Source organism: Pungitius pungitius, chromosome 1 (assembly GCF_949316345.1).
Source record: "Pungitius pungitius chromosome 1, fPunPun2.1, whole genome shotgun sequence".
NCBI lineage: Eukaryota > Metazoa > Chordata > Actinopteri > Perciformes > Gasterosteidae > Pungitius > Pungitius pungitius.
Genome location: NC_084900.1, coordinates 3,381,199 through 3,408,774, shown reverse-complemented (window position 1 = coordinate 3,408,774; position 27,576 = coordinate 3,381,199). Strand labels below are relative to the sequence as shown.

At 53.0% G+C, this 27,576-nt stretch overlaps 2 protein-coding genes across 3 annotated transcripts; both read right to left on the bottom strand.

Annotated features, from left to right (window-relative positions):
- Positions 1 to 15: 15 nt before the first annotated feature.
- LOC119223493 (phosphofurin acidic cluster sorting protein 1) lies at positions 16 to 18,831 on the bottom strand. 2 transcript variants are annotated; one of them, XM_037480823.2, is made up of 24 exons: positions 18,334 to 18,831; positions 10,699 to 10,786; positions 10,502 to 10,591; positions 9,610 to 9,735; positions 8,191 to 8,335; positions 8,011 to 8,102; positions 7,781 to 7,858; positions 6,954 to 7,013; positions 6,709 to 6,869; positions 6,386 to 6,479; positions 5,687 to 5,770; positions 5,477 to 5,598; positions 5,240 to 5,375; positions 5,035 to 5,139; positions 4,795 to 4,901; positions 4,254 to 4,408; positions 4,021 to 4,131; positions 3,832 to 3,934; positions 3,690 to 3,732; positions 3,555 to 3,597; positions 3,335 to 3,476; positions 3,010 to 3,248; positions 2,817 to 2,936; positions 16 to 2,678 (listed from the first exon to the last, which is right to left on the bottom strand). In XM_037480823.2, exons 1-24 carry the CDS (start codon positions 18,489 to 18,491, stop codon positions 2,560 to 2,562), a joined length of 2,721 nt encoding a protein of 906 aa, XP_037336720.1. In that variant the 5' UTR covers positions 18,492 to 18,831; the 3' UTR covers positions 16 to 2,559. The 2 variants fall into 2 exon arrangements, with proteins under 2 accessions (XP_037336720.1, XP_037336721.1); XM_037480824.2 differs by having other exon boundaries at positions 5,687 to 5,767.
- A 2,626-nt stretch (positions 18,832 to 21,457) lies between these two features.
- On the bottom strand, positions 21,458 to 27,399 carry sf3b2 (splicing factor 3b, subunit 2). The gene is made up of 21 exons (XM_037480834.2): positions 27,201 to 27,399; positions 26,688 to 26,734; positions 26,476 to 26,526; positions 26,059 to 26,289; positions 25,737 to 25,785; positions 25,390 to 25,484; positions 24,985 to 25,090; positions 24,787 to 24,875; positions 24,403 to 24,651; positions 24,189 to 24,311; positions 24,024 to 24,104; positions 23,703 to 23,930; positions 23,468 to 23,617; positions 23,295 to 23,384; positions 23,064 to 23,171; positions 22,857 to 22,964; positions 22,561 to 22,703; positions 22,355 to 22,456; positions 22,145 to 22,244; positions 21,859 to 22,050; positions 21,458 to 21,763 (listed from the first exon to the last, which is right to left on the bottom strand). Exons 1-21 carry the CDS (start codon positions 27,328 to 27,330, stop codon positions 21,692 to 21,694), a joined length of 2,544 nt encoding a protein of 847 aa, XP_037336731.1. The 5' UTR covers positions 27,331 to 27,399; the 3' UTR covers positions 21,458 to 21,691.
- Between the last annotated feature and the right edge of the window lie 177 nt (positions 27,400 to 27,576).

Genomic DNA, 27,576 nt, shown 5'->3' with positions numbered 1-27,576 from the left:
TATTTTTTTATTTAAAAAAACCAAATGAAACAATGAACACTTGAACTTTTCATCCCACATTTGTTTGATTGACAAACACAATCATGAAAAAGCAGGACTACAAAACAGGTCAAATTAAGAAAAGAACCAAAACTAGAATACAATATAACAAGTACTATCTGATATATACAAGCGTTAGATTGTGTTATAGTTATAGGCGAAAGGCAAACAAGCCGAAGAAACAATGGCAATGTGCAAAAAACACTCTGTCCACAAGCTTATGGCGCTCTGCACGGAGAGGAAATCTACTGCCATCGCGGGCGAGTCCCGTTACCGTGACGACAGGCGGGCCAAATGGACAGCTCTTGAGTCAATTGGGACAACATCATTTCGGATGACTTTAGAAGGCTAAGCTTGTGGATGCCCACCGTCATCATCATCATCCTCATCATCAGGAGGAAGGTGGAGAGACGAGACGCTGCGGACCACTGACGGCGGAACCGTCGTCACGTGACAACCGGCGCTCTGCCACGGACGACGTGAGGAGCAGCGCGCGGGCCGGAGGAGGGACGGGAAGCGATGAAGGCAAAAGCTCCTCCAAACATTGAAATGACGACGAGGGGACGCTGATGTGTCACTGACCCACAGATCCATCCGGGCCACGAGCGCCACTCCTGTACAGTGAAGTTTTGGCAGTGATTTTGTTTTTAGTGCTGCTCTTTTTTTTTTTTTTTTTTGGTGCGGAATAGTTTAAGCTCAGAGACCAGGGAGTCAGCTGACCTTTGACCTCTGCGGGAGGCTGCATCAGTAAACGGGGACTTGACACCATTTAGGTAAAGTTCACATCATAGCAATAATTTGACTAACATTACTACAAGGCAAAGAGCTTTTTTTAAACTTTCATTAAAGCCTCCTTGGTTACAGTGTAAAAAAAACATCTAAATCCATTTATACGTTTTTGATCTTTTTTTTCATATCTATTTTCTTTCCGGATTTAAAAACACAGAACCTTTCATAATAAAACCTTATTGTAAAAACGATTTCAGAGTTGTCACCAACGACTTCAATAAAGGATCGAAACACGTCACAATAAAAGCTGTTACGATGATTAAAGTCAATTAAGTTTGGTTCATCCACAGTAAATCCTGCACCTGGATACGTCCATCTTATATTTACACTACGGGTTCCCCCTCTTGACCTGTTGGACTAGAACAAACTCAACATTAACATTTTTTGTTAGACAATTTGGGAAACTAAACCTTTGTGTTTCTGACCAACCAACCACTTACGTCCAATGCTCTCATTTCAGCTCAGTTTAAAGGCTGTTTTCTTGCTTGTTTCCCTGTTTGGCTCTTTGGGGCTCAGCATGGAAATGGCTGCTTTAAACATGTGGTTGTGGAGGTGTGGGCTGGATCATGTTTTTATGTGGATATACGCGTGTACAGTAACCCAAAGGAATAGCTCATGTGTAGAAGCAGCGCAATCCTCAACTCTTAATGCATCCTTTGAATATTCATTGATAGTAATTAGTGGCAAATACAGAAAGTTGCACTTTTATTCCTAGAAGCGTCTCTTCGGGCGTCGCCCCTCGCTGTGGTCGGTTTTCGGGCCCAATGACACAACGTCTGGAGACGCCTGGAAGCAGCCCACGTAAACAAAACCCCATACATTCAAATGTGTGAAAGTACTTGGTCGGTGGATTGACGCGCCGAACCGAAGCAAGCGCGTAACAGGCGGACAACGAGTCGAGTCGTAACACTGACGTCCGGACACAAGTATAAAAACAAAACAAAAACAACAACAACAAGCAGTTCAAAATCGGGACGTTGGCATCAACACTGTTAAAAGAAATAAAAACAATACTTTCCTAATACTTTACTGGCCGACGATGTTTCAGTTCAGCCGTCAAAACCACTCACACGTGGAGCCAAAACGCTCGACTTTCCTCTAAAAAAAAAAAAAAAAAGTAAAAAAAAAAAAGGAAGTTATCAAGGAAGACTGAAGAGAAACAGATTTTAGTAATCAGGATCAAAAAGGTCTCCTCTGCCAAACACCGACGTCACATGCAAGCCCCTGTTGTCCGGCACATGAGGGGTGGAAGCGTGTGGGTTTCTGTTTTTTTGTGTGTGTCAAGGGGGGGCGGAGGTCAAGGGTCGGACATTGAGAGGTTGAAATCAATGTGCCGTTGCATGCTGTTGCATGTTCCATAGAACGGAAACGTAAATGGCAGTTAGATAATAAACTTGTGCTCTGGGCCCCTTTGTAAACACACACACACACACACACACACAAACTGTACATTCACGTGTGCATGCACACACACAAAAGGGGCATTAAAGTGACTAGTAACAACGCCGCACCCCCAACACCACCACCACCCTCCTCCTCCTCCACCCTCCTCTTCTAAAGAGAAACCAGACGGCTGCAGCTTGAATGAATGAAAATAAAAGGGAAAAAAAGCCCAGCCACCCGACGCCTTCCCTCAGATGGCGGGGTGCTGTGAGGGTGCCGACGTGTTGGAGGAGGGTCGAAGGTCGAGTCGGGGTCAGAGGAGCCCCCAGCCCCCCCTCGCTCCCCCACCTAAGATGGCGGCTTGCTGTAGCCGAAGAGTCCGACGGGTAGGTACTTGACGTGAGTGGGCCACTGGGCGGCCAGCTGGAAGAACTTGACCTCGTTCCACTCCACGCCGTCTATGGACACTGAGGGTGGGGGGGAAGAAAAAGAACGCAGCTGAATGACAGAATGAGAAAAGATGCACAGATCACGACCCTTTGTGGTTGTGCGCCCCCCCCCCCCTCCCCCCTGGCGTTCCCGGAGAATAGCGGGCGCTGGGCTACCTTTCAGGATGGTCTGCTGCTGCTTGGCGGAGCAGATGAGCCGGCTGATGCCCTCGATGACCTGGCTCTTCGAGTCCACGTCCTTCTCCTTGGGCTTCTTCCCCAGGAAGATGGTGGGGACTGAAAAGGGGGGGGCCGTTAAAGGAGATCAGTTAAAAAAATGCGTTTACCCGGGAAGGAGGTGGACCCTCACCCTTCTTGTTCTTCTCCTTGGTGACCACGGTCATGGCCATGGTGCTGACCTGCGCCTGCGGCTCGCTGCCCCCCTCCCCCGGCAGCCTGCTGACCTGCAGCGAGCGGAAGGCGCTCTTCAGCGTGTTCTTGCAGCCCGTGTCGCGGCGCTCGCCCTCCCGCCGCTTCTCGGCCAGCGAGGCCAGCCAGTAGTCCACCTGCAGGCCGATGGCGTCCACGCCGTGAGACATGCTGGGGCTCCTGGGGGTCGGAGGGGGGGGGGGGGTCATCAGTAAGATAAAGAGAATGAAGTGCGGGAGAGAAAGAAGGCGGGAGGCCGGTCTCACCCTTGTGCCGTCTGGACGCTGCCCATGGAGGGGGAGGAGGGGGGCGTGGCCGCCTCCTTAATCATCCCCGTGGGGGAGCCGTGGGAGGGGGGCGACGTGGAGGGGACGGCCAAGCTCGCCGCCACGCCCTCTTCGCCGTCTCCTTCAGGAAGAAAAAAAAAAAGCGTCAGCGCAATCGGCGGGAAGCGAGTTCGTCAAAGCGAGATTCCAAAACACTCACCGGTCGGAGAGGGACCCGACTCGACGAGGCCCACCTTCACCACCTGGGAAACAACAACATCAATAATCAATAATCAATAATCAACGATAATAATAATTAGATCTCTGCTGGCGAGCGAGAGGAGGGACGTCCTACCCCGATGAAAGGGATGAACTTCTGGTAGGAGTCTTCATCTCGCCTGGAATAAGAAGGGAGAGATCAGAGTAAACACACACACCATGCACATTACCCTGTGTGTGTGTGTGTGTGTGTGTGTGTGTGCGGCGTCTGCACTCACGTCCTGTGCTTGCAGGTCAGCATGGCCTCGGCAATGGGCAGCTGGTGCGTCACCGTGGCGCCGCTGATGTACTGGGAGATTCTCGCTGCGACGTCCAACTGATCTGGAGATGGGGGAGGGGGGGGGGATTAGTGTGTTTGTGCGACCGCCGAGGTGTGTCTACCTGTGACTCAGGGGGGGGGGGGGTACCTGTCTGCGGCGGCTCGCCGCGGCTGAACACGTCTCTCCACGCCCCGTCCAGGAAGGAGGAGCTGTAGCGGTTGTCGAGGGCGCCGAGGTGCCTGGCGACCGGGTGGGAGCCTGCGGAAGAGGGCGGAGTCAAAGAGAAGCGTGGAGGCAGTCGGGGAGGGTGGGGGTTGGGGGGGGGGCAGTGGAATGACCGAACCAAAGAGGGCGCTCCTGCATCGTCGCGGGCAACTCACCCAGAGGCACCACCAGGAAGCGCATGTGGTTGAGCCAGTCGGACGTCTTGTTGGCGAGCTGCGTGACAAAGAACTGCAGGATGGCGCCGAGGTAACTCTGGCCGCCCACCGCCGCCACCTTCACCGCCCTGGGCATCGACGAGTTACAGTTACAGCTGCAGACACAGAGGAGGGGAGGGGGGGGGGGGGGTTTAATAGAGCTGAGTCACATCCACCTAAACTCACATAAACTCAGAGCCCGAAGGAGACGTCCGACGCCGTCTTGTTTTGTCCAAGCGGCGTTCGAAACACGGCGATGAGGATGTGAGGGGGGGGGGGGGGTAAGGGGGGAGATAAGGGGGATGTGAAAGGGTTGGTTTGTGAGGTTATAGATTAGAGCAAAGAGGAGGAGGAGGAGGACGGAGTAAAAGACAAAAGGGTCAAACAGAAGTAAGGCGTCAGAGAAGAAGGAAAAAGACCAATGAGTCATCCTGCAAACCAAAGGAGGATGCATGTGTGTGTGTTTGTGTGTTTGTGTGCGCACAAATCACAAAAAACTTACAATTTCTGGATGCGGGTGAGCACGGCCGACAGCACCGCCTGGATTTCAGCCGAGGAGCACGTGCAGACCACCGGGTGCCGCTGCACCTGCAGCTGCTCCGCCACGTACTGCGGTGCATGGTGGGGGGGAGGGAGGGGAGGGGGAGAGGGGGGGTCAAAGGGCGCACGATGAAGAGGACACGCCCACCAGATCACGATGAGGGAAAATGCTGCATACACACACACACACACACACACTCACCTGTCCCTGCCAGTCGCTGACGTTGACCAGGATCAGGCTCTCTGGCAGCGCAGAGTCCGACAACAAGATCTGGTTCAGCTGGTCGTACACCACCTTCCTCAGGAGCTACACACACACACACACACACACACACACACACACACGCACACGCGCTCAGAGAGTGAAACGCGGCGATCTGCATCAGGGTGTGAGGGCGAAGCGTTACCGGCGTGCTGTGACCCAGCTCCGGGGACCTCTCCGAGTCGGAGCTGTTGGTCCTCTCGCTCAGCGGCTTGGCGAGCTGCCTCTCCTTGGCGGGGGTGCTGATGCGCTTGTGTCTGGGGGTGTGGCCTCCATCCAACCTGAGGATGAAAAAAAAAACAAATAAATTGAGAGTGAGAGCGGCGGACCAATCCGGTGAAGCCTGAGCAAAATGCATTAAAAAAGGAATGTTTCCCGTTACCTCGGCGACGGCAGGGCCTGGTTCTCACTCTTGCTGCTCTTCATGGGCGTACGGGGTTTCTCCGCCACGGACACCGTGATGCAGGGGCCCACCTCAGCAAACAGCTCCTGATCCGTCAGCTCCTACACGGACACACACGCCAGGTCAGCGAGAGGGACACACACACACGCACACACACACACACACACACACACACTATAGGAGGCGTACCAGTGTGTCGGTCTCAGACAGGGCCTCCTCCAGGTTGCGGCTGCGGGACAGTTTCATCTTCCCCAGAGGAGGCTGCTCCCCCTGCTGGTGGGACGAGGCAGCGTCAGGGGAGGTGATTCACGTGGGGGGGGGGGGGGGGGGGGGTGAGGGGGGTGGGGAGGGGGGGCAGGAAGAAACAAACATCCACAAACATCACAGCCCGGCGAAGCGGACGTTCTCGTTTTTTCCGCTTGACTGAAATGAAAAGCGTGTCTCCTTCCACACCAGGAAGCGTCTGAACGCAGTCACAACACTGTGAAAAGACGGAACTGCAGCTGTTTGAGTGTGTGTGTGTGTGTGTCGTTACGTTAAACCCACTTTTCACTGAGCAGCTGGCAGGCGTCAGACGAGCCGTGGGGTCTCCATTGAGGAGACGACGTTGGTGGAAGTGCGCGCTTGTCGCCCCCCCCCCCCCCCTGCTGGGCGACTTCTCGTCGCCTCATCAGCACGCATTGGCACGTCGTTCTTATCGTTCGCGGTGTGTGTGTGTGTGTGAAGCACTTTTGTGAAATGAATCACTTAATGGCCGCTCGTTGTGACAACATTTGTAATGAGTGTGAATGGAGCTGCAGAAACAACCACATTAAGTGTGGAACATATAGACGGGTTTAGTACAAACCGAGACGCCCCCCCCCCCCCCCACCCCGGGGGGTCACTCACCGGGCTGAAAGGGTCTCGACCCAAACTGCCTTTGCTGTTCAGGCTGCCGATCTCCGTCTGGGAGCTGGACTGAGACATCCCCTCGAAGAAGGGCCTGGAGACACAAAGGAGGCTGTGATTGTGTCCCTCACGAGGAGGACATCAAACCTTCAGAAGGACCGCGAAGGGCAGCTGGTGTATATTTAGTCCTGTTTGCTTTGCACTCGCGCGGCTCTTTCTTTTTTTTTTTTTTTTTTTTTTTTAGCGCGTTCGCCTATTTTGAGGCAGAATCGAGGCCGAGGTCAAAGGAGAGAGACTAAAAATAACTCATTTGGAAACGGTACCTCAGCTTGGGTTTGGGCGTGCTGAGGATGCTGTCGTTCTCCTCCATCTCCGGCCCGCTGTCGCTGGGGTTGTACATCTCCAGGCTGTCGTAGAGCTCGTCCAGGTCCTCCTCCACCTCCTGGATCTGCTCCCTGGACACGTGCTCCAGGCCGAAGCCCACCTGGACGAGGAGACGAGACCATGAGGGAGGAAGCGGAGGAAAAAAAAAACAGTAAACGAGGTCGAGGGCCCGAAAAGCGCGAACCTCATCCGTGACTTTGAACCGCTTCAGCAGGGCCACGAACTTCTGCTTGATGTTGGGTTGCTGTGGAGAAGCAGAGAGGAGGCCGTGAGGAGGACGCTCCTGTTGGTGGACTACACGGCGACTCGGGGCTCCTTTAGCTCGCCATGTCGAGGGACACCGTTAGAGGCGGCGAGCTATTTTCGGGCGCCGCGCTCCCTTTTGTGACCTTTACTGGTGGCGGGGGGGGGCGGCAGCAGACCTTTGTGGTCACTCGCGGGGGCCGCGGGAGGCGCGTCGTGCCGACCTTTTTTGCCGCGGCCGCCTCGCTGCCCGTTGATGTCAGCGCTCGCCGCCAAACATTCGCATGTTTAACGCGTCTCTGTTTTGGGTTGAAAATCAGCTTTGAGCAAAGTGTGTGTGTGTGTGTGTCTGCACGCTGCAGGGTGCTTGTGGTCAACATGTGTGCGTGTCATTCATTCCAGAGGAGCAGTGTGTGTGTGTGTGTTGTGCACAGGCGGTGGTGTCAGGGAGCAGCAGCGACAATCTCACAGAGACCTCCATTAACAAGCTGCTGAGACACACACACACACACACACACACACACACATTGAGGGAGCTGGTCGAGACTTGTTTCAATGTTTTTCTGATGGGAAATCGGGCTGAATTACATGCGCCGAGAAAGAAAAATGGAAAGAAAATGGATTTTTAGAAAGCCGAATGAAAGGGGAAAGCGGGGGGGGGGCACATGAAGGCGAGGGTTACAGAGGCTGCCCACATCAAATCCATTTGGTGAATGGGGGAGGGAGGGGGTCCCGCCAATTGCTTGAGAACAGGGGCATTTTTCTTACTCTGGTGATGGCTGCATTGGAAGGGAGTTTGCGCCTCGGTTTCTTCTTCCTCACCTCGTCTTCTTCGTCAAAAAGATACTGAGAGACAGAGAGGGGGGGGGGGGGGAGGAGGAAAAGCAGAGAGAAAGTCTCATTCTTCTACCAGACAGCTTAGTACCACTGTGCGCATCGGTTCAGGGGCCCGTTGTCGCGGCGACGCGTCACACACACACACACACACACACACACACCTGGCCGTGGACGGGGTCGTCGCTGCCTTCCTGCTCCGACGAGTAGCTCTCCTCCTCCTCCTCAGAGTAGTTGTCGATGTCTGGGGAGCGATCTGCGGGGACGGGGACGGACATTTGAGCAGGGAGACGGAGAGAGAGAGAGACGGGTGGCGAGGCGCGGGGGGAGGGGGGGGGGCTCACCCGACATCTTGGCTTTGGGCCCCTCGTGGTCGATGGGCTGGCTGGACAGGGAGTACACTCGGATCTCGGCGACGGGCACCGAGGCGTCCTTCTGCTGGCTGTGGAGCCCGAGGACCTGGGCCCCCTCGCTGGGGTGCTGCATCACCTGGACAACGAGGGAGGGGGGAGGTGCGGGGGGGATAAGAAAGCTTTAGTCATTCCTTCTATCAGGGATGAACACATGAGAGATGAGAGACTGTGACACAGGCTTTGTAGACGCGTTACACGCCGAGAGAAGAGATGAAGCCCAACGGGGAGCAGATGCTGAGGGGGGGGTAGATAATGGAAGGGAGGGGGCGCTGAAGAAGATGAACGAAAAACGCAGTCGGGGACAAAAACAGAGGCCAGATGCAGAAAAAAAAACCCTGCTGTTTTTAATGTAAAGACTTTTATGGGCATATCCCTTAAATGTCTCTTGATTGAAGCATCATAAAAGCACGATGAATTCATGAAGAGGATTCAGACCGCTCATTTACAGCTTGTAAAATCTGACTATTTGAAACATATAATATTTTATATATATATATATATATATATATATATATATATATATAAAATATTATATTTCCATGATCATCTTAAAGTGTGACAAGGCCTTTAAGAGCAGAAACGCTGCTGCTCGACCTAGTTAGCTTCAAGTGGCTAACGTTGCTAACATTAGATACTGCTCCATTTTTAGAATGATGTCTTTAGTCCGTTTGTGCTACTAAAATATATTCAAAAGTGACGCGAAGAACTGAAAGTCCTGCTTTGGATGAATAACATTTAACGATTTTGTGTCAATAAATAAAGCTTAAAACAGACCATAAGGCAGAATAGGCTTCAGTGAGGCTCTATTCTTCCTGTGATTACAACTCTAACTTGAAAGAGCTCCGGCTCGTCCTCACAGTGACTCAGTGGAAACAACATGTCACATCCAAGAGCATCACAGGGACGTTTCTGTGTGACTTCTGATGGGAGCGAATGAGCAGAAAGACCCGTGTGTGTATGTGTGTGTGTATATGTGTGGGTCTCCCCTATAGCACACACACACACACACACACCAGAGAGCTCTGGGCTCAGACTTGTACTCGGCCTGTGAAGGAGACGAGTTTGAATCTTTCATGCGTATGAGTACGCATCAGTGCCCTTTGACCTCCAACGAAGCCCAACCTGTCTGCCGGAGGAGCTTCGTGAATTAAAAATGGCCGCCGTGTAAGCGGGCCTCGGACGGCCGACGCACAGCGAGCGACGCGTTGATTTAGATCCAACAAAAACAAAAGCCCTTTTTCTCTACTGCCGCCGACCAGCTCGTTCTCCTCCATCGAGTCTGCAGTTACGTCCTTCCTCTCACACACACACACGCACACACACACAAATAAACTGTCCCCGGCAATGTACCTCGGCCATGTTGATGAGGCCCAGGGCCAAGGTCTTGTAGCCCAGGATGGTCCGGTTCTTGTAGCGCTTCCGCCGCTGCAGCATGATCTGCAGCTTGTTGGCGTCCCTCTTCAGGAAGTGCGGGTACTGCGGGCACAAAACGCACAATCAAAACGCACACATTGTACAGGGAGGGGGGGGGAGGGGGGGGGGGGGGGGGGGTGACGCTTATCCCCGATGGGTCAGACTACTTATTCACTCATTAGCGCCGCGGACGGAACAAAACGTCCTCCTGCGACAACATCCGAGACCCCTCGCCGCCGCGCCGCTTTAATTGGCCTCCCACTCCGCAGGAAGTGAAATGCATAATGTATGATGTCTGGTGTCTGGCGCGTCGCGGGGAGGTAAAACGCCCGACCTTTTAGCCCCGCATTTAGAAACGGGGAGATTGGAAGCGATGATTTAGAGCAGAAGGAGAAAACCCTGCTGGGAATCACGTTAGAGGAGAGAGCGATAAACTGGAAAACTGCGCAAGCGCTAATTACGCGCAAGACGGCGAGGTAAATACACCTTTACCTGCTTCAGTATACGCCTCAAAAAGCAGAGACCTTCCCATCGGCCTCAGCTGTTTAGCGACGAGAAGCAAATATGTTGACGTGTTTAGAAAAAAAAAAAACACTGAACTGCCCGTTTGTCCCTGTGAGAATGTTAGCTGGTTATTAGCACGCATGCTAATAGTAGCGTGCTATTAGCATGCTTGCATGGGCTTGTGTACTCTAATGGTTCAGTCTCGTACTCACACCTTAAATGTAAATAAAACCCTAAAGTTATTTGTTGTGTGTTTAAACTTTTACAGTCAAGAATTCGAGTGAATGCACTGTGTTTCTTCATGTGTTTCCTCCTCCGTCTCTACCTGCAGCGAGAAGGTGAGCTGCAGGTCGGTCTCCGTCAGCCCCGCCGAGGACAGCAGGATCTCGTTGGAGCGCAGGATCCGCTTGGAGCCCTGAGGAGGAGGAGGAGGAGGAGAAGAGAGAGGAGCTGGGGGGGGTTAGAACGAGGAGGAGGAGGCCAGTGTGTGTCGTGTGCCGGAGACGGCCTTCGGTCTCGTACCTGCAGTTTGACGGCGATGACCACGGAGGTGAGGTCCTTGTCCAGCTCCTTCAGCATGATCAGCTTCTTCAGAGTGAGGTTGAAGAGCCTGCGGAGGAGAGGGAGCGCACCGTCAAACTGAGAGCTACGGCCTTCTTTTTTTTGGATTTGAGGACGCGTGGGAAAGTAACCTGGACCGCATTCGACCCGCCGCGCAAAAGCACGAAAAGGTCAGAGAGGAGCGGCGCCGGCGTCCCGCGAGCCCGTCGAATCGAGCAAAAACCAGAAGGGTCCTCGAGTGCATCTCTGTGTTTTTTTTCTCGGATGGCAGGCTGTTAAAAAAAAAAGAAGATTAAATCACGTCCCCCGACGGGACGGAGAGTGGTTTGCTATTCTCGTCCTTGCATGCGAGTGTCCCGAGAGAAGCGTCATCGGAAGAAAAAGACCTCGCCCCAAACAGCCGGGAGTCCGTCTGTTCCAGGACTCTGAGAGACCCGCCGCAAGGCGCTCTCGTTCTTCCTGTTCTCCACCCCCCCCCCCCTTCCCCTCGACCCCCCCGTCTCCCTCTCCTCCATCACGTGATTTGCTGTCAATTGCAACATTCTCATGAAATGACAACACAATGCAATCGCTGCTCGATGGAGGGACAGGGAACGAGTCTCCGTCCGGGTGGAGGAGCAAAGACCTGCAGCCTCCACCAGGCTGAAGGCCTCTTACAGATTCTCTCTCTCTCACACACACACACACACACACACACACAGCAGAGTGTGACACCCGTGTGCGTTTCAGTGGAAGCACTTGAGAGGAAGGCAGCCGAGCCGTCATCTAAACCCTTCATCCTCTTATCTGTCACCTTTCAGACTCACCGTGAGCTCAACACACACACACACACACACACACACACACACACACACACACACACACACACACACACACACACACACACACACACACACACACACACACACACACACACACACACACACACACACACACACACACACACACACACACACAAAAGGAGGACATCCATCCATCCAGAAGTGCTTGTTATTTACACATGGGATGAATATTCAATCTTTATTATTTTCATTACCGGTGTCATCATCTTAAAAATCATGATCATTGTGTTGTTATTCTTCTTTATTTTGCTTTAGTTGTATAAATATAAAAATCATGTGAACAGACTGAGATCTGTGTGTGTCTTTAAGCGAAGAAGTGGCTTAAAAACCTCACATGGGGGGCTTTTTTTTTTATCCCGAGGCGCTCAACGAGCTTATCGATGGGCGCCGCGCGGCCGACCTCTGACCCACTGGCCCACAGCACAGAGAAGGACTCCAGAGCCAGCAGGGACCAGGAGAAACAACGCAAAGCAGAAGTAGAGCGCCGGAAAAAGAAGAAGCGATTCCCCCCCCCCCGCCCCGCCCCTCCACCGACAAACGACGCTCCTAAAATAGCTCGCGACTATGTGGAGACCAACCGCCGAGACGCCGGAAGCCCCGCCCCCACGTGTTCATACTGACACGCCTCATTGGACGACTTCTACCTGCTGCCCGTCGAGCGAGCAGCGGCGCCGCGTCGACGTGGTTTTGTTTCACAAACCAGATGACAAGATGGAGCCGAGGCTTCGGATCACCTGAGCCGGCCTTTGTGTGAGGACGACGCCCCCCCCCCCCCCGACCCCTCCCCCGTCGAGTGAGTCACAAAGCTCTGCAGCCTGCTGTGCTCCTCATCCACGACCCGCTGACAGCTCTGTTGCAGCCAATGAGCCGCCGGACAGGGCGGGGCTTACGGGGAGGAGGGGGTGGATACGGTATCAATCATTGAGGAGAGAAATTGCGTTTAGTTTGAAGACCGGGGTTGAAGCAAAGAGGCAGAAGAGCGTGTGTGTGGTAGATATTGTGTGTGTGTGTGTGTGTGTGTGGCTCCTACACGCCATCAGCATGCCGGTCACATCGGCGCGCTGACTCCAGCGAGGCGGGGGGGCTTTGGTGGCGCAGCTCCGGTAAAACGAAGACGAAAAGCCCTTCGTGCATCGACAGTGTGCACGACATCATCTGCAACCAGCAGGACACACTATTGCCAGTCCAGTTGCATTGTGGGTAGATGTATTAATAAACTATGTAAAACATCCCACTCATCCTCACTTAACATTCGAGGTAGAGCACATCGGGCCAGACTTCATCATCATGGCGAATCCTCCGGAGGTCGAGACGACCAACACCAAATGCAGCGGGGAAGTCTTCTCACCGCCGCGCCTCACTTGTTGTTGAGTCAACACACACACACACACGCGCGCACACACACACACACACACACACACAGAGAGAGGAAGCTAATGATGGCGGATCAATGCGAGTGTTTTGCCGTGGAGACGGACCCTAAACAGGCAGCTTTTATCGGCGTGTTTATATGGATCCACAGTTCAGAGAGTGGCGATCACAGGTATTGATATTACTGCCTGCGTCCCATAAGGGGGGGGGGGGGGGGGCTTATTGATCGTAGCGTCCCGACGGCGGAGAGGTCCGCGTTGGTTCTGAATTACGGTTTGTCTGGGTGAGTAAGTAAGAATCGGAATCGTTGCAGCGGATGAAAATGGCTGATTTCCTGTAGAGAAGATCCAGGGAGGAGGGACTCGCTCTTCATCACGTCGTCTGATATACGACAAAATAAAGCCCGCCTAACATTTGCTCTTTTGCAACACGGCATAAAAATAAGAAAACAAAAAGTGTCAGCCTGTACTTTGAATGCATCATGTGACGTACCAGCTGACACCTCCACAAATGAATAATAATCAGAAAGATCTGAGACTTCTGACATTTGGCCGGCACACACACACACACACACACACGTCTCCTTGTGATGCCATCATCTCCCACGCAAGCCTGTGTGTTTGCATTGATGAATAAGCACGTGTGTGTGTGTGTGTGTGTGTGTGTGGGAGCGGCGCTCACAGAGTGGGTGAGTGCACGTTGGCACAAGCCGGTTACAGTAAACGCGTTTCGGCAAGTGGCTTTTTAAACCTGAAAGCGGGGAACAAGTGTGTATGTATGTATGTATGTGTGTGTGTGTGTGTCTATTGCTCATCGGCACCAGAGCCGTGGCCCGGCTCGCTCCACAGCAGCTATTTGTGACTGTGCGTTGGTGTGTGTGTGTGTGTGTGTGTGTGCGTGCGTGTGTGGGCACTTTGTTCTGTTGTTGATGTTGAGGCAAAAACGCCATGAGCACAAGGCTCGGCCATATTGGGAGGCGCTGAGTTAAACACAGCGAGAGGAGCCTTTAACAACACCCCGCACGAATCCGACAATATGACATTTAATTGTTACACTGTAACAATGGCAGTAATCAGAGCGGCCTTTAGAGAGCCCCCCCCCCCCCCGTTAGGAGCATGGGAGGCTCCATAGTCCAAGAAAGGACAAAAGAAGCAACGACAAAGAGCTAATAGCAATGATCAGCGCGTTGGTTCAACGTGTCTCGACTCCTACGATCGGGAGAAGCGTCGTGACTCGTGCAAAGCACAACGCCTCGCGCCTCCCAAGGGGGGGGGGGGGTGTGTGACTTACTGACGGCCCCGTGTGAACAAGAACAAACCCGCCAAACGAAAACAGAGAGTCGAGGGGGGCCTCGGTCTCACAGAGACGCTGCTCAGTCCAATGAGGCTGCTGAAGGGCCTCCGATCAGCCAGAACCCTGCCGAAGGAGGGGGGGGGGCAAACTAAAAGGAGATATTTCACCGGATGTGTCCTCAAGACAGCTAATCGGGTTCGGAGTGTGTCGTTACAAGACGGGGACCACCGAAGGAGCGATGGCTCCCGCTGCGCGGCGGCCATGTTGAGAGCCGTCGAGAGGCAATCGCTGTGTCCCCAATCGGCACCTTTATCGGGAATAAAAGACACACCGGCATTCACAGGTTATCTGTGTGTACCATTCCTGTGTGTGTGTGAGATGGGCTGACAAGAGCAGACACTGAAGAAACCCCTGCCAGGACACACACACACACACACACACACACACACACACACACAGAGCCAAACGAGCGATGTTTAATGCAAGTCGCAAAGGTTGGCAAAGCAATTTGCACTCTGCAGTAATAAAGCCGGGCAGAAACAGAGGAGGAGCTCACGTCAACACACAAACACTCACACACACTTTATTTGATGTGCAGGTAAAAAGGACTGAATTAATGTGCCGCCAAAGAAAGCAGACAAGACGAGACCAGCAAGTGAGCAGAGACACACACACACACGAGCAGGGCAAGAAGCAGCTGCATTGAAAATCACACCATGAAAGGCAGCATACCGAGCGAACACACACACACACACGCACACACCCCCCCTTTGTTTCCCAGACAATGTCACAAGTGCTGCAAAAAACACAACAATGGCTAACACACAGCACAGACACCTCAGAGTCGGGGGCCCGAAGGTGTGAAAACACAACAACACACCACCTCTGTCTCCCTCCTTCCCAAAACCACAGGACACACTGAGGCCTGCTACTGTCTAAAGGAGGGCACAATCAACCTCTACACACACACACAACACTGTCAAAGTCTATCTCGTATGTGAACAACAAAAGAGCATGAGGGAAATGAGGTCAGGGAGTTTCGCCGCGTTCAGGAGCCCAAGAACAAGAAGGAGGAGGAGGAGGAGGAGGAGGAGCACCCTGTGTCTGTTCGCCAAGTTTGCTAATTGTGTTTCTGCTGGTTTGCACTTGTGTTTACCTCGAGCACAGGGCCGCTATCTGGCCCCTCCCCCGAGTCTGGGCCTGCAGGATCGAGCATGTGACCTGTGTCTGTGTGTGTGTGTCTGTGTGACACAGGAAAAAGATATGTGTTAAGAATAAGCGGCGAATGCTGTTGTATCATTGTGTTCATTAAATATGTGCGAGAGGACAATGCAAATAATAATGTCTTTTTGTGTTGTCTCTCACACACACACACACACACACACAATGCCATCGGAGCTCGCCGTCCGCCTGCCCAGCGCCACCGAGGAAGAGGAAACCTCCATCCAAATGGTGGATCGAATTCACTTCCTGGTTATCGGCCAATCGGAGCGTCGACGCAGCGAGTAAGTCGAGCGGCCACCAAAGGTCCTACGGGTCGGTTTCCCCTGTCGAGCGTCTCGCTGTCGCCTTGTGTTTTTTTTGTTGGTTTTTCCCCCGAACTGCAGCGCGATGAAGTGATCAGGTGATCAGCTACATCCAGAGGAATAGACCTCAGGGGTCACCATTGCGTCACACGTTAAACGCCACCCCGGCAGGAGGAGGGCTGGCAGGCCAATCCCAGTGCCTGATGAGCTTGTGTTGCCGTCGCCCCGGGAGACGGTGTGTGTGTGTGTGTGTGTGTGTGTAACCTGAGCTCCAGGGGATTACAGACACACACACACACACACACACACACACACACACACACCGTTGGCGTGGGGCTTGGCGGCGAGACCGAAGCAGAGGTGAAGCCAGTGTGGCGAGCTGCTCACATCCCAAAGCGGCTTTGTTGACATGTGAACACCCCCCCCCCCCACGCACAGAATGGAAAAAACTGCATTTTTCTTCCGTCTAAGCATCCGGCTTAACAACAAGCTCCAAATGAGATTATGTGAGGGGGGGGGGGTGCTTCGTCATGATATTATCCAGCGTGGTCGTGCACCTGTTGTACCCAGCAGCCAACGGGGCGCCTCTCTGGAACCAGCCGATGAGGCCCTTTAGAGTCCGACACCAGCGGAGGCCCCCGTGGACTCGGCCTCCGACCCGACCTCGCTACCCCGATATGATAGAGCGCTCTTCTGGGAGGGGGGGGGGGGTTCTTCTTCTTCATAAACAGCCTGCCAGCTTTTAGGCAACATCAAAATTCTCTCACAGACAGAGAAGAACCGAAGAAGCAGAATCTTTCCAAAGCCGTTGGATAAACAGGTCATTAAGAGCCACGTGTGTCACCGTCTCCCCCCGAGGCCTCATCATCAGGAGGTCCCCCCCCTCCCTCGGTGCTCTGGGCCACAGAGAAAACTAGGAAACTTCCAACCTCTCCCGTCTGTGCGGAACGGAGTGGCGGCGAGTGGCGGAGCCTCTTAATGACCACCACCACGTGTGTGTGTGTGTGTGTGTGTGATCTATCTCAATTTCCTTCCACTTGTGTGTTCAGCAGCTGGGTTTTTCTTTGAGGGGGGGGGGGGGGGGTGGATAATATAATGCTGACACTCGAGGAACGAGTATCGTCCCTCTATTGTGTGGCGGGGCAATTACAGCGAACGGGTCGAAGCAAACGCACAATGCATAATTCAGAACGCCGTTCAGGCACATCTTTGGAAGGTTGTGTTGTGGTCCCTCGGGCCTCTCGAGAGCCTTCCGGGTCTCGGGTTGTACGTCCGCGATCGTCCGAGGGGGGGGGTCAAGGCGTCTTCAAACGACCTGGAGCCACAGAGGAAGGGGGGAGTCGCTTCTCCGATAGTCCAAATCAATAACCGCACTGAACCCCGAGAACGACACGACCGCTTCCTACACCCGGGCCTACAGCACACCAGGTACCGCGCGATCTGCGGGGGATCTGAAAGGGTGAGAAGCTTGGAAACCTACCGAGCAACAGCTTCCCCCCCCCCCCATTAATGGCCTAGAAGCTACGTCGAGGTTTTGCTACGAATTTAGAGAGAGGCAGCTTGTTCAGTTCAAGTACCAAGTGGAGTTTTTGGGTAAACAGGAAGAGGTTAGAGCAACAGCACCTCTGGCAGAAAAGGGCAGGGGGGGGGGGGGGGGGGGGGGTCAGAGGGCTTCCACAGATTGAGCAACAGGCTACATTCGGCCAACTGCTAAAACGTCGCTGGGACTCGCTCGGAGCTTTCGGAGGACGCGGCGGGTCCTTCTGGCCCGATCAGTCCCCATCACAGCTTCCTGACGGACCGTGGCGCCGGCTGGAAACAAAAGGAACCACGCTAAGGCTAACCATGATTTCTTTTTTTTTGGGGGGGGGGGGGGGGGGGGCGGTTACAAAACACAGATCCAGCTCTGCGTCGTCTGATTCACGAGCTCGTTGCCAAAAACAGAGCGGTGGGCAAAACCCCCCCTCGAGGCTCTGCTTCTTCTTCCATTGGGGTGTGGGGGGGTGTTTAACACTTGACCTTGAGTCCAACTCACGACCTCGGGTAGAACCGTCTTGACCTTGCTGCACGAACGACAGCGTAAAGGCTCCTGGGAACATTTGATCAAGGACGAATATCAACCCCCCCCCCCCCCCCCCCCCCCCCCCCCACACACACACACACACACCTCTCTCTCTGTGCTGAACCAACATACATCGCAGCGCCAGATGTTACAGCTGCGTCATCTGCGGGAAACCACATGTTGGGGTGACAGCCTGCCACCCGGTGCCTCGTCAACCCGGATCGGCTGGGCTGCACCCACCCAAAACACCATCACTCTTTACCACCAGTGGGTCTGTGTGTGTGTGTGTGTGTGTGTGTGTTGGGGGGGGGGGGTCCCTGACTGTGCTGGGAGACCATTCAGGTAAAGTGGTGCTCGTCCATCAGGGGTCCCCGAGGGCCCTAAAGGGGAGCAACAGTGGTCCGCTCTCTTTCTACCCATTGTGGAGGTATTCACCCCCCCCCCCCCCCACACACACACACAAATGATAAGTCATGCATCACAGGCGCGCGCGTGCACATACCTCGGCACGCAGCTGGGCGAGGAGCGGTCCACCTCCCAGGTGGCGTACAGGTTCATGTGGACCGGCCGGTTGGAGGTGATGCTGACCGGCTTGCAGGGCTGCATGTGCGGCGACGGGACCCCCCCGGTCCGGGGGAGCCCTCCTCCGCGCTCCGACATCCCGGAGGCTGCGGGCGGGCTTTAGGGTCGCAGCCGAGAGGAGGGACACGCGCGGTCCGCCTTCCGTGTCCGTGTGTTGTTCTTTCTGAAGTCGTTCGTTCTTTCTTTCTTCGTTCGTTCTTTCCTTCCTTCCTTCCTTCCTTCCTCCCTCGCTCCCTTGCCTCGGCTTCGTCTCGTCCTCCCCCCCCTTCGAGCTCCTGCTGGCGCGAATGCGTAAAAAAAACGCGACGCGACAAAGTTGATCCGCTGCGTGCTACCCGCCGCCCGGAGGTGGAAACATTACGGCTCGAACCCCAAAAGCAGGCGCGATACCCCCGCGTCCGTCCGTCCGTCCGTCTGCGTGTGCTCCCCCGAGCCCGCCTTCGCGTTGGCTGCGGGGGGAGAGGGGGGGGGGGGGTGGTGAGATAGGTGTGGGGGGGGGGGCCGTTGGTGCAGGAAGCGGAAATTTCTCTCCCCGTAGTTGGTCGCACAATGAAGAGGAACCGACGAGCGACGCCTCTTTAGAGAGAGGGAGAGAGAAAGAGGGAGGGAGGGGTTGGAAGGGGGGGGGGGGGGGGTGGAGCTGGCCAATAGCGTGCCGCCGTTGTGTTACCGTGTTTTTTTTTTTAAATCGCGGGTTCGCGAACATTTTTTCACATGGTTTTAGGGGTTTTATTATTATTGTATTCATGCTTTGGCTCATCCAGGTTTAGTACAAAAGGTCATTGGATTAAATTAAGAGAATACTTTATATATATATATATATATTTATTCTTGTCTGCAATCATTTATTTAAGTTATTCATTTTTTATTACTTACTTTTTATTATTTATTTTTACATCCCCATTACAATTTCATATATATGAACTAAATGTATTATATTGTATTTTGTGTCTTAGTATTATTTGAATATTAGTTTCTCTTCGTTATTGTTTGTAGCACGTTTCCTTTCATGTAATGGTGGCCATGTTTGGTGCCTTATTGTAGTTATCCACAAAACATTATTGTATTTTTTTATGTCATTAATATTATTATATTATACCTTGTGCTAATTTCAACTGAGTAAACATACAACTATATATATTCTGAAACAGACTCACCAAACCAACAGAATCGAAGGTCTGGTAAATTAGAATCCTCCATAGATAAAACAAATAAATAAACGTATCCATTAAGGCATTATGATATGCACATTTATTCTTGTGCAGCCAAAACCGACTAACAATAAAAATGTTGTCTCGTTAAATATTAATGAAAAAGTCGTACCGGCCTGTGAGTTATCATTAGATAAACATGATGATTAACACCAATCGCTGACGGCGTCACCTTTCCCCTTTACGATGCCATTGGTTGAGACCTCACAGGTAAACACCTGGACCAACAATGTTGACCCTCACACCACCTGCAGGAGTATCGGACTTGCATTACGCAGTATTACTCTCATACAGGACGTCTTCTGGTGTGGTTTCTTCACCGAGGACCAGTGAACTATTAGTCATGCGCGCGCACACACACACACACACACACACACACACACACACACACACACACACACACACACACACACACACACACACACAAAAGCACCGAACCGGTCACATTGTGAGGAATTCCTCGTGCTTTCATTTGACCCCATGACCTTGTTGACGTCTTCCCTGAAGTGTCGCTATGACAACCTTTGCCTTCATGTACCGGAGCCATTCTGATGCGCTCCGGTACTCCCCCAGCCCCCCCCCGCAGGCTTTGAGCACCCTCGGGTGACAAAAGGCTGCGGTGGAGATTACCATCGCTGAATTTAAATATGACTCACAAGGTGACCTAACCCCTCCGCCTACGTCACTGCTGGCGGGCCGCCACCCGGTTTGACGTTATCATATTGGCAGATTATCACGGATAGATTTGTGGCTGAAGTAGGCGGCGTTCAGGGGAAGTTGGATATTTCACTACCGCGACATTATGAAGTGAGAAAAAAGGCCTTGTGGACCAAACAGGTTGTGACTACTTGTGCTTGTTGAATACTTTCGCCGCAGGGTGAGGCTTATTGAATAAATAAATAAATACACCCCGCGTCTGCTCTTTTTAACGCGCTTTTCTCAGCAGCCTCCGCCGCTTAATAAAGAGATTAGAACCCAGCAGATTAAAAACACGGTCACGGGATAATCACACACGGCAGAAATGTGCCAGGTCACCACCACGTGACAGCGCACGGACCCTGAGGCCAATTTGCGGATCAATAAGGTTGGTCTCGCGAGCAGATCTGCATCGGTGATTCTCACAGCAGTTTACAAACTATTGATATGCGGTTTGCAATAGAACAGTTTCTTTTGTGTTCTGACATTTTGTTTATACACTTAAAAATACACAATTGTAATATGGCTCATTGCTGATCCATCTGGCTTCAGTACGACCCACACGTGCACCACTCACAACACTGTGTGTGTGTGTGTGTGTGTACATTAGTGACCGAGTCAACATGCTGCTGCTGCAGCTATTTGGGTCACTGGGCCTCCCACGCGCTCAGATGTCTGCCTCGCGGCGCGAGCTCTGCGGCCCTCTGGCGGTAGAAACGTGAACTACACGAAAGTCATTACTCACCATTGGTTCCTTGCTGCCTGAAATCTATGGTAATTCCCCGTGGATTATTACAACTCACAGCATTACACGGGTTTAATTCCCCCAAAAAAGGTTAAGATTTTACATGGAACAAACAGACGATCCATCATTTGGCTCCAGCTGGCCTCCTTTTATCGGATTGCGCAATCATGACCACAGACTTGATCACAGCCTTAAAAGCTCAAACACGAGTAAGCCAACAATATAAACTCCTGTACTTGTAATTAAAACCCCTACATTACAGGGAACATGACAGAGAGACCTGCCTCCTGATTAGCAGACTCAAAAGTTACCAGCATGACATCTAATAATCCATTTGAGATGGAATCAAATGAAACGCAGCAGTATGTTGTTTTTTTTTATCATTTATTTACAAAAAACGAAATACAGAAGAAAAAAAAAGTTACAATGTAAAAATAACCAAGACGAAAGATGTAGGCTGAAAGGGAGGAAACGAGTCCTCACGGGACACCGATTACGTCACGGAAAGCTTCATCTAAATCATTTTTTAAAAAAAGGAACAGCTGTTTACGGCCGCTGGTCTCAGACGGTCGATGTCGTCGTCGTAGATCTCCTCCCCGTCCGTTCCCCGCCTCACCGCCTGTGCTCTAGAACTTAAACTCTTTGTATTTCTTGGCGCCGCCTCGTGTGTCCTGCGGCTGGGCCTTCCTCTTCTTTTGCTGTACGATGACGAGCGGGCGGAAGAGGTTATTATTATTATTATCATCATTAAAAAAGCTCGCCAAAGGGGACATGTGAAACGCGCTCTCCGTACCTTCTGCTTGGCGGCGTGCTCCGCCACCATGTCGCTGAAGTCCTCCTTCTCCACCTGGGCCTGCTGCTCTCGGACGTGCTCCTCGTACTTCTGGGTCATGGCCATGGGGTCCAGCTCCAGCTCCTCCGGGGCCAGGGCCACCTCCACCCCCTGGGACTCCTGCCCGCCCGCCGCCTTACGCGCCGCCATGGCCTGAGGGGCAGCACAGAGGGAAGTTTAGACGCGTCGGCCCGACCCGCGGTCGGCCGGTCGGTCACCCGGCGCCGCCCGGGCGGAGCCCTCTTACCCCCGACACGTCGTAGATGTGCGTTGAAGCCATCATGGCGGCCCCCACGGGGCCCGTCCGTCTCTCCGGGAGCACCGTGAACAGCTGCGGCGTCTCGTTGCTGCGGAGACACGACGCGAAAAACCGGCGATGAGATCAACGGGCGGCTTACGATCCCTTAATGTAAAGGCGCCGTAGATGAGCGGTATGCATTCGGGTCGTGACGCTCACCCATCCATGGCCTCCTCGATCTTCTTCTTCCTCAGCTCGATCAGCTCCGGCGTCTCCATGCCGGCGGGTACCGATGTGAAACCTCCGGGGGTGATCAGCCCACTGCAACACATACAACACAGGGGAGGGAGGGGGGGGGGGGGGGGGTTACCCACACGCGTTTCCATAGAGAGGCTCCGGGTCTTCATTAGAGCGCCGGGACGTACCTGTCCGCCGGGGTGACGAACCCGGTCTCGTCCGGCTTCTCCTCGTCGCTCTCCTCCTCCTCCTCTTCCTCCGACGACTCCTCGTCCGACGGCTCCAGCTCCCCCCACGGCGCGTGATCCACCTCCTCCTCCTCCGCTTTGGCCTGATCACATGTTCAACGCGTGGTTAAGAAGCCCCCAAAAGATATTAAGAGAATGTATTCGACTTTTCTAAAAGGAAGACATCTTTCATACACACAAGAATCACGCAGTTGTGTGTGTGTGTGTGTGTGTGTGTGTGGGGGGGGGGTCCTGACCTGGAAGTCTATGGCGTTGGTCCCAAACACGTCGCCGTACAGAGGTTTTCCCATTTCGTCCACGGGGGGCTTCCCCCAGCCCCCGGCGTGGTAACCAAACGTGCAGTTCTGAGGGGGCAAGGAGACGGGTCAGACTGACTGTTGTCAATAATACATATTATTACTGTTGTTATTATTATTATTATTATGTAATAGTAGACGTCTTACGTCCGGGATCGGGGAGTTGAGGCCGGGGATCTTGAGATTGGGGTAGGAGGGAGGGGGGCCGTACCGCTGCATGGCGATCAGCCAGGGAGGGGGCACCTTGTGGGCGTTCTGGGGAGGAAGAGAAGGAACCGTTTTCATCACCAGAAGCTTTGAAAAACAGCGACGAGCGCCGCCCCACACGACCTGGACCCTCTGTGGAGGGTCTGAGATGATGAATGAATGAAGCCTTACAGGTCCGACCGGCATTCCCAGAGCGATGCGCAGCTCTTCGGACAGATCGCCAGGCTTCTTCTCTTTCAGACGAGTTTCAAACTCTTTGCCCTGCAGAGACGCAAACAAACGATGGTCACTCTGCGGTCCTTCAGAACGTAGCACCACCTGCTGAGAGGGAACGGATGGAGCACCTCGTAGTAAAGGTCCCCGTGGATGGTGAGCTTGGGTTTGATCTGCCATTTGAAGAAGGCGTCGTGGAGCTTCTGGTAGTCGATGTCGATCTTTCCCATCTTGGGCCGGACCTTCTCCCTCATCTTGGTCTTCATGGTCTTGGCGTCCTCCTGCGAGCGGCAAATGAACACAAGTGAAGGAGCTGCATCTGAAAGTCACCTCTCGTTCCTCTCGTTTTACTCCCTTTCGTCCCACCTTCTCCTGCAGCGCCTCCCTCATCTCCTGGATGCCCGTCTTCTTGATGAAGTCGGGCAGCTCAAACGGAGGCTTCTCGATACCTCTCTTGCCCTGCAGGTACTTCCTCTTGAAGCACCAGTGGCGGGGCACCGGCACCGTGTTCCTGGTGGCCTTCAGGTGGACCAGCAGCTTGGGCTCGTGGGCCGTCACGTCGTGCATCTCCACCACATCCGGGCGGGCCACCAGCTGGGGGGGGGGGAAAGAAATGAGTCGCCACTACTCCGACAGACACGCGAGGCCGAGAATAGAGCTGAAGGCCACAAAAGGGCCTTCGCGTACCTGTTTGAGTTCAGCCACCGTGAGCCGGTTCATCCGCCTCATCTTCTTCTTGGAGAGTTTAGAGACGTCCGGCCTCATGTCCTGCACACGGAGAACGTTTAAGCTGCGAACACGTGTCCGTGTTTTACTCTTTTACACATCTGCGACAGAAGGGAGGGTCCAAACCTCGTCGCTGTCGTCGCTGTCTTTCCTCTCGTCCTCGAAGCCCTTTTTCCGCAGCACGGCCGTCTCCGGCTTGTCCGTCTTCTCGGGCTCCTTCTCCTTCTCTTTCTTCACGTCGTCGGTCAGCTGGCAGAGAGACGAGGAGGCTTTGTTACAGCAATGGAAAAAACACCCGAGAGCAAATGAGCACAGAAAGCCAGAAGTGCTCCGCAGCCACCTTGAAGGCCTCAAAGATCCTCTTGAAGAAGATGTAGTTGGGGTCATAGATCTCCGGCTCCTCCGTGATGTACTCGATCTCCACCTCGGGCTCCTTGTCTTTGTCCTTCCCTTTGTCTTTGTCGCCGCCCTCCTCCTCCTTCTTCTCGTCCTCCTCCTTCTTCTGCTCCTGCTGCTCCGCCTGCTCCTTCTTCTCCAGGGCTCGCTTCTGCTTGCTCTTCTTCTTGCGGTTCCGGCGTTTGCGGTTTTTCTGAAATGAAGGTTGCTGCGTTTAGTTCTGGAAAGACGCGTCTCCGTCGCTCTGCCTCGTCACGCACTCGATTACATCAACTAAGCAGGCGACCCGGTGTGAAAAGGTCAGTTGCGGGTTTGAGAAAAGACTCACATCCTTCTTGGATATCTGACTGTCGTCGTCTTCCGTCTCAGACACGAGCGGTGCCGAGGATCTGTTCAGGTCCAACTCGTCTTCCTCCTCTTGGGACGAGAAACGCAACACAGACAGGAAACAGACGGATGCGGTTAGAAGTCAAGCTGCTGCTGCAAACGTTCCAGGGGAAGGTGGAGCAGGAGGAGCCGTACTGACCTGCGGGGTCGGTGAGCTGCTCCTGTCGCATGTCCTTCAGCTGGAGGATCTTCTCCAGGGCTTGGGGGATCTTGGGCCCGCTGATGCTCACCTCCTCGCTCTGCCACTGGAACGGAAGCGCGAGAGACTTGCGAGTCAGACAACAACAGATCGACGAGAGACACAAGTCACAGAAAAACAATCCAACCACCGACATAAAACTAGGAATTTACATTGATCCCAAAATCAATCTTTGTGTGTACATGTACAAGCTTACAACAACAACAAAAAGTCTGCGAGACATTCATCAGTTTCTCTTTTTAACAATACATTTCCTGTGTTCAGCCTGTTAAGAACATATGTACGTACAGGTTTTATATACATGGTCAGTGTGAAGAAAAACAACATAGAAAAATGTCAGCTCACCTCTCGGTTATCTTCTCCCGGAGGAGGGGGCACTCTCTGTTTTTGGGTCGGCATCATACTGACACCAGGAGGCAGCGGCCCACGTGGATCCATACCTGCAGAGCGACAGATCGCAGGGGATCAGACCTTACAGACGATGTGATTATTTACACCAAACTAATCTGGGTACAGATGAAACTATGTAAACAAGATTTTGCATCCACATAAAGCATTGATTATGCTCATTATTGGTTTGAAAGCAGCATGCAAACAGGTTACTTGTAAAATGTGCCCAGCCACGAGTCCAAAGTTGATGACGTGCAACAGGAATAACAAATCTAAACACAAACAACAGATTACCAACGTACCTCGCACTGCACCCATATGCATCGTAACCATCTCCTGCTGTTCCATCATCTGACATGCAAACAAGAAAAGAAGGAAGGAGATGGGACTTAAAATACACAGTTCAAGAAAAGGAGTATGGTTTGCACAAATACTCTTTCCTAAGAGTCTACATTTGATCAAGTCTCTAAATCTGAAGTTCTGTCTGACACAGTTGGTCACCTCACCCTCTGCGTCCCCAGGATGTCCCGTTCAGACACCCTGTGATGCACAGGACCAATGACTGTGCATCACCCACTAAAAAGGGGGGAGCAACGAGTGGATTACATCGCCGGTAGACTTCACCTGATGCTTGGCTCTCTCCTCCTGCTGTAGCACCATGGCCGCTCTGTGCTGCGCCATCTTCAGCTGATCATCCTGCGATAGGCCCGGAGGGGGCAAACCCGGGGGCTCCATGCCCATGTGGATGCCCGGCGGAGGGGGCCCCCCGGGCATCATGGTCATAGCCTGGAGCATGCCCATACCGGGAGGCATGGGTGGCATGGGCATCGGGGGCATGGGAGGGATACCGGACATCTGGAGGGGAGGAAAGGAGGCATGAAGGTGGGAAGTGAACGCTTGGAGCGGCTGTAAGTCGGGCTTCATTATTCGTGGCAGCAAATACAAATCATGAGGGTATTTGGCATAAATGTAACAAAACAAACCACAATTCCTTTAAGAATGGAATGATGGCGGCATCATTACACTTTCAAAATCATTTACCTGGGGGCCCATAGATTTGTCATCATTAGGTTTGCTGAGGAGGATCCCGGTCTACAGTGGGAAGCACAACCAAAACAAAATGGGTGAATGCTTTTGGGCTGAAGACTTTAAGAGTGTTATTAAGAAGAAGAGAATTAGAGGGGCATGTAAGAACCGCTTCAATAATATCTATGACACAATAGTGGTAACAGCAGTAGTTCTTAGCAGCTTACCTGGAGCATGTAGCCCTTCAGTCTGTCCATCAGCTCCTCTCTGGGACCTGAAAAACCACAAATGCGCAGTGTTACTTTGATTAAACATCACATACAAGCTTCTATGAGTGTGAGGACTCTTGTGAAGCCCCTTCAACGCCAAACGGCCTAGCAGAGAAGTTAGCTAACGTTAAGTTAAACGAGCGTTAAACCATAACTCAACGTTACATGGTACACGTTAGCTAGCAGGCTAACAGCTAAATCAATGGGCTGCTAATCTACGGGACCGGGTAACGTTAAATTGTGTCACGTGAGGGCTGCGTATAACACGTTTTTATAGGTACCGATATATTGATTGCATTAGAATCGCAATGTACATCACAACACTTGCAAAAACACCGCGGGCCGAACGTTAGCGAACAGCAACGGAAGTATTACGTTTTGCTAGCTAGCGTTAGCTTCCGACTAGCTACTGTTAGCTAAACACAGCCCTTCCTCCGGTGCGCGCTCCCTCGGTCTCCTGTTCGTTCTTACCCATCGTGGGTGCTCCCAGCTCCGCCAGCTTGGAGTGAAGCTCCGAGTGGCTCCATGTGTTCAGGGCCGCGATAGCGCTGCCTAAATCGGACTGGAGGGATTCGGTGCCCGGCGGTCCGTCGGATGCCATGTTCAGGTTCTCTCAACGGGACAACGGCGGCTACGGAGGACACGCGAGCGGCGCAGAACTGGACTAGCGCAAAGCATGACGGGAAGTAGCCTGGAGCACTTCCGCCTGGGACATGTAGTCCGAATGAACGAACGGTGCATTTACTCAACACAGCCTCTAGATGTCCTGTGTATGCCGCTTGATACTGTGACATCCCCGTAATAGCTCACGATGGCTTACTTTGCATGTATAAAACACCATGTTTAG